The 6000-nt window shown below is 52.7% G+C and overlaps 1 protein-coding gene across 1 annotated transcript in view; it reads right to left on the minus strand.

Annotated features, from left to right (window-relative positions):
* The window catches only part of SCUBE3 (signal peptide, CUB domain and EGF like domain containing 3), a 31730-nt gene extending 26511 nt beyond the window's left edge, over positions 1-5219 (minus strand). The window contains exon 1 of the mRNA XM_059867492.1: positions 4788-5219. Within this exon, the coding sequence (XP_059723475.1) occupies positions 4788-4872 (85 nt within the window). The 5' untranslated portion in view covers positions 4873-5219. The remainder of the gene's footprint in view (positions 1-4787) is intronic.
* Positions 5220-6000: the final 781 nt, after the last annotated feature.

The following is a 6000-nucleotide window of genomic DNA, read 5'->3' on the forward strand; positions in this document are numbered from 1 at the left end:
TGCGGCGTCACACCCGACAGCGATAGGGGAATAAAGCAACAGCTCGTATATTTTTAGAGCCTGGATTGAGGCTCTTTCCTCACTTCCTTATTTTGTTAAAAAAAAAATATAATAAAAGATGGTTTTAGCCCTAGGCCAAAAGTCCTAATAAATTTGAGGAGGGGGGTGAGACAGGACAGCAAAAACTGGCCTGAAAAATCCTAAACAAACAAACCCACCATCCTTTTTCCCCTCTCCTGCAAGTGCTCCAGCTTTTTCTACGAATTAATTTTATTCTTTGTTTTTATATAGGCATATATATTAACAGCCTGTCTGTATGGGATGTGTGTGTAGCTGTTGGCAGACATGAGGAGTTTCCACTCGCCCTTAATGCCAAATTAAAGCTTTATAACTTCAGTAGCTCCTTTTACCAGGGTATTAATAACCACCTCAGACACTGTGGTGCAGTTTATTAATCATTTGTTCGTCCAGGGAGCTTGCAAGGGTGACTCGTGCTGCACCACAGCAGGACTGGCTCAGGGCATGGCCACGGGCAGTGGCAGCCCCTGGGAGGGGATCTGGGCCAGGAGAGGGGAGGAGGATGCTCTGCAGGGCTGCCTTCTGTAAACTGGCTAAAGAAGTGTCATCTGCACTCAGAGATCCTGACTCAGGTGCTGGGTGATGTCTTGCTGCCAGGATGGGGGTGCCAGTGGGCAGATACCTGTGCTCAGGATGGCTCAGAGGGGATGTCTGCATCTCACCATGCAATGGAGACCCCTGAACAGCCCTGTGTTCTGCACATCCACGCAGCTTTCCCAAAAGCAGGTGGGACACAGGAGGTGCAGCCCCAGCACCTGGCCCTGTGCAATGATGGAGTACAGGAGGAGGAACCACAAGCCACAGCGAGCACCTGGGGCCATTCCCAGCCTGGTGACCCTACTGTCCAATGCCCAGACCCTGCTCTATAACCCTCACCCTGGGTTTTGCTTCCCCAAAGCTGTTAATGACCCAGAAAAGGGCTTTTTTATCCCCCTAATTTATGCTTCCCACTCCCATGAGGGCAGAGCCAGGTTGAGCTGTCCATCTCTGCAGCAGCCCAGGTCACCCTGGTGGATCCCAGTTCCACCACCATTCCCTGGGTAGGAAATGTTCCCTCCACCTCCATCCCACCTTCTTGTGCCAGCCCTGGTCACTTCAATCCAATTCCATCAAACCCCACAGAGGGTCTGATGCTCCACACCAGCAGCCTGCTCATCTCCCCATGGAATTGTCACTGCTGCTGTTCCTTTGGCTTATTGGACTGACCCAGCCGTGCCTTAAGAAATGTGTTTGTTTTTTGCTCCGGGAGCAACAATCTCAAGATCTCCACCAGGGACACAGCCTCTCCAAAACACAGCCAGGCATCCTCCAGAGCTGCCAGACAGAGCAAACTTTATTTGCCATCCCAGGCTTCTCCTAAAGCCTCTCAGGGGACTTAGAATTTTGAAAGTGAAGGCTAAGGTCAATCATGCATACTATTTTCCTAAACTGAGTACTCTGGTGTGGCTGTCTGTGAAGGAGAAAAATCTATATAAAAATAAAAGACAAGAACCCCCAAACTCCTGAGCAGTTTGGAGAGAGCAATACATCGGCACTGGAAGACTCAAAGTGTCTGAATATTTATACTCCAGTTGGCAGTTACAAAAAAACTCTTCTTCCCTCCTTCCTACCCACCCCCTCCCCTTTTTTAATCTCAGTACAGGCATGTTAGACGTCCTCAGTCAAAGATCTCCTTTGAACTGTGTATGTGAAATGTTTACAGTTTTACATTTCATATTTCAGCGGGGTGGAGGGGACAGGCACAACAGTCACACACTGTGAATGCTGGAGAGGTAGGAAGGCAGAGGCCAAGGGGGAGGAGGTTTGGCTGCAATGGGAGGGGAATCAAACAGCATCTCCACGCTGCAATTGGAAAATTTTAGCCTCCTTAAAAAAATACAGAAAAATAATCCTTGGCAGTGTAGGCTTTGCAGGTGCATCCCAGCACACCAGTCCCTCAGGTGGGACAGTAGCTGTGGCCCTGGGCATCCACGCAGCACCAGCCAGGAGGGCTGGAGTTAACCATCCACCATCCAGTGCCCAGTGGGCTGAGCTGAGGCTGTCATCCCAGCCAGGACCCTGAACTGGGGTCATGGGAATGCCAGGGGCTGCAAACCAGGTGCTGGGATCTCCCAGGGAGATGCTGCCTCTCCCTCCTGGCCCCACACCACAGCATCATCTGAGGGGATGTGTAATTAGCTGCAGGGAGAAGTGGCAAATCCTGGGATGTGTTCCCAGTGATGAGGGTGCTGCCAGCGGGGCTGGCACTGCCCGAGGAGGGCACTGAGCTGCCAGTCCCTGGGAGCATGTCCCTCTGTCCTCCCAGCATGCAGGGAGGGATGGATACTGGCAGACAGCAGGTGAGGGCACTGCTCCACTGAGAGCAGGAGCTCAGGACAAACTCTTCTGTCTGGAAGGCTGTGAGATGGACTGACAGACAAGAAGTTGGGACTGGCAGTGACATTCTCTATCCAAAACCCAGAGGAGTGCTGGGCACAGCAACACGTGGGCAGCTTGACTTGCGGACTGCAGATGCGAATGTGTGTCAGGAGCCTCCCTATGGTTATTTAGATTTATGTTGCCAGTTCTCCTCTTGAAAGCTTCCCTAGCCCTAAGCTGACTCCACAGCCAGCCAGGTCCACTGGCAGACACCCTCCAGGCCCAGCAGCCAGCTCTCTAAATCCTTCCTTCCCCACAGACTAAACTTTCTGGGGTAATTCAGTACAAGAAATGAGCCAGCAAGCCCAACCCACGACACAATGTTATCCCATCAAGAAAAGACAGATGGGAGAGGAGCCCTTCCCAGCCCGTGACAGTCACCTGGCAAAGGTGGCTGTCCCTCAAAAGGGCAAAGGTTTTGGGGTGATGTGTTCCCCATCCTTGGGGTGTCACCTGCCACACACACCTGATGCTTTTGAGAAATATCCTGCTAACACATGTCCCAGACACACAGAGTGGGTTAAAGAGCTCAGTGACAGTCAGAAAACCCAGGGGACAGCAGGTTCTGAGGAAAGGCACATGTTGTACCTGCCATCAGTGATGCCCGTGAGTTCAGCCTCATCCAAAAAGCACCACCAGCACCAGGCCCACCCCTGCCCAGAGTCCTTGCAGCCGCACAGACACCAACCTTTGCCTCTCTGCAGACACCTCCCCCTCCCCAGCGCACAGAACCCCCCAGCTGCAGCCTCAGGGATCAATTCCCCAGCACAGCCCCCCCGGACACCCGGGAGGAGCCAGCCCTGTCCCAGGCACACGGCGGGCGATGAACCCCGGCACAGGATTGAGCTCACCTCTCTCCACCCCCACTCCACCCCTCTCCTTCCCTGAAGGGATCTGTCAAGTCTCTGCACGATGGAATTTCACTTTGCTATTTTAATGCAATTCTGGCTCAGGCTTAAATGGAACTGGAAACCAAAAGGCCTTAATAAATAAATATTATGATAAGAAATGAAAGCAATGCATACACTCAAGATAATTTGAGGGGGGATAAAAACCTAAGCATTCCTTTCTGTGCCTAAATCATAAAGCTTTATGTGAAGCTGGATGCCTTCTCACCAAACCTTTGCCCTGGAAAAATCTCTCCTGCTTGCCCAGGCTGCCCTCCGGAGAAGTCGCCTATTGTTTTAGAAACACTTTGAGCCAGATAAGACAATAGCCTTGAAATTCCTTCTAACTTTGTCAGTGACAGGGCTGGGGCGACCATGCGCGTGGCTGGAATCCTCCTACAAGAGATCTTTCATTACAGCCTGCGCTCCGAGATTTCATTCACACGCTATTTAATCTCACCGTCCGCACAAACACTGCAGCTGCCACAACGGCACAGCCAGAGAAACCTCGCATGCCGTGGAAAGAAAAAGAGAAAACCCGACAGATTGTACAGATAGTGGTGAATGAAGGAGAAAACCCCCTTTGAGACAGCCAACAGGACCATGTATAGGGCTGTGTGTGCTCGTGTGGGCGCACGCACTCCCGCGCGTGTATAGAAAAAATCTGAGCTAAATATAGAGGTGCTATAGAAAAGCGAAGGTATAGATAGACCATACATAAAGCTCCGTGTGTACGTCTGGGAAGGGGAGGCTCTGGCTCAATACGGGAGTTGTGAAACAGAAAAGCCCGAAGTTGATAAGGATGGGACATACCTCTCTTTCCACGAGATAGGGAAAGAGCTCCCTTAATTTTCAGGCTTAGCTGTGCTCAGCTACCTGAAGTTTCCTGCTGCCCAACATCTGAGACTCCCCCGTGCCGATGTGAAGTCCCCGAGCACGGATGCAGCCTCCCGGCGTTATCAACGCCCGCTCCGCCATCCCTGCCCTCCAGCCCAGCCCGGAGCAGCCTCCTCGCCCACTCTGCTGCCCCATCTCACAGACACAAAACCAGCAGAGCCCCCCCAAGCCTCTCCAAACAGCCACATTTTGCCTGTGATGGATGCAGACTTGTTTGCCCACCCTAATTTTCTGCCCCTGCACCCCCTGCCTTGAGATAAAGAGTCCAAACCAAAAGAACTAAAGTCTAAGAAACGCAACTCATTAAAGAGTTTACAAACCCAACCCCAGTTCCAAGGCAGTAGGCGAGAATATCTGCAAGCGACATTTAAAATCCCCTCCACTGTTTGTTGTTACTGCTGCTGCCTTCTCCAGCCTGCACTTAAACCCCAGCTCTAACGAGGAGATCCGGCTGCCCAATCCACACATCAAACAGCAAACCTTCGAGCAGGGAACATTTTCTCTTACCTTGACTGGCTTTATTTGCCAGCGTGTTTCCAGAGTGGAGGAGAAAGAAAAGGATGGAAAATCCAGCAATCTGCAAAGCTCCCATGGCAGTCCCAGTCTGCAGGGAGGAGCGGGGGCAAGAAGGGGGATTTCTAGTGCTTTAAAGGAAACAAGGGGCTGAGCATGCGAAGGAAAATCAAAGGGAGGAAGGGGCTCTCTCCTTGCTGTGTGTGAGACAGAGGGAGGGAAGGGAACTGAACTGATGGAAAAAGCTGCTCTAGGTTCAGTTTGGGGCTCTTGGTGTTGCTGAAGAGGAGAGAGCGAGGGAGGGAGACCCAGGGCAGTTGGAGGAAAGTGGACTCTATCGCCCTCTCTCTGGCGGCTGCTCTGATCCCTTCTCCTCCTTTTTTTTTCCCTTAAATAATCCCAGCCAATTCCAGTTTTGCAAGAGCAGCAGCAGCAGGAGCAGGAGCAGCAGTGCTGGAGGGGGGAAGCAGGCGCCTTGCCCTGGTGCTGGGGACCTGGGAAAGGGGAGTGGAAAGGAGAGCCCCATCCAAGCAACGCCCTTTTTCTCTCTCCCAGCCTTTCTTTCTTTCTTTCTATTTGGCTTTGGTTACTCCTTCACGGCTCCCCCCCTCGCACCCCCAAGGCTGGGCTTTGCCTGCAGGAATTTACAGTCTGCGCTGAAGGAGAAGGGCCAGTAGCCATGGAGACTGCTTCCCTGGGAGCAGGGAGGTCAGGCGGAGACCATGGGCGATCAATGCATCAATGCAAAGCCCCCTGCAACCCCCAGACCCACCCCGCACCTCGCAGCCCCTTGGCCAGCCGAGGGCTTGGGGTGGTGGCAAGGGGAGGGGGGCCAGGGGGAGGCGTATGGCATGGGAAAAGGCAAGGGGTGGGAAAGAAAGGGACAAGGAAAAAAATATATAAAATTAAAAAACCCCAGAGTTTGTAGATGGCACGACCTGGCTGGGCTTGGTGGCTTTTGGAGAGTCTTGGGGTGCTGGGCAGGGGGAAACAGAGCTGGAGAGCAGCTCTGCTGGCTGCCCTGGGAGGTGGGAGGAGGACTGGAAATAAGGGTGGAGGGGGAAGAAAAAGACCTTTCTGAAATGTTCAGGGCTTTTTTGTTTGCTTGCAGGACTGTCTCACAGCCCGGCTCCATGGAGCTGGGGGCACCCCAGGGAGGCAGGGGGACCCCTGCCCCACCCTGTGAGTGTCCTGGTGCTGGGAGCTA

This window comes from Haemorhous mexicanus, chromosome 25 (assembly GCF_027477595.1).
Source record: "Haemorhous mexicanus isolate bHaeMex1 chromosome 25, bHaeMex1.pri, whole genome shotgun sequence".
Classification (NCBI taxonomy): domain Eukaryota; kingdom Metazoa; phylum Chordata; class Aves; order Passeriformes; family Fringillidae; genus Haemorhous; species Haemorhous mexicanus.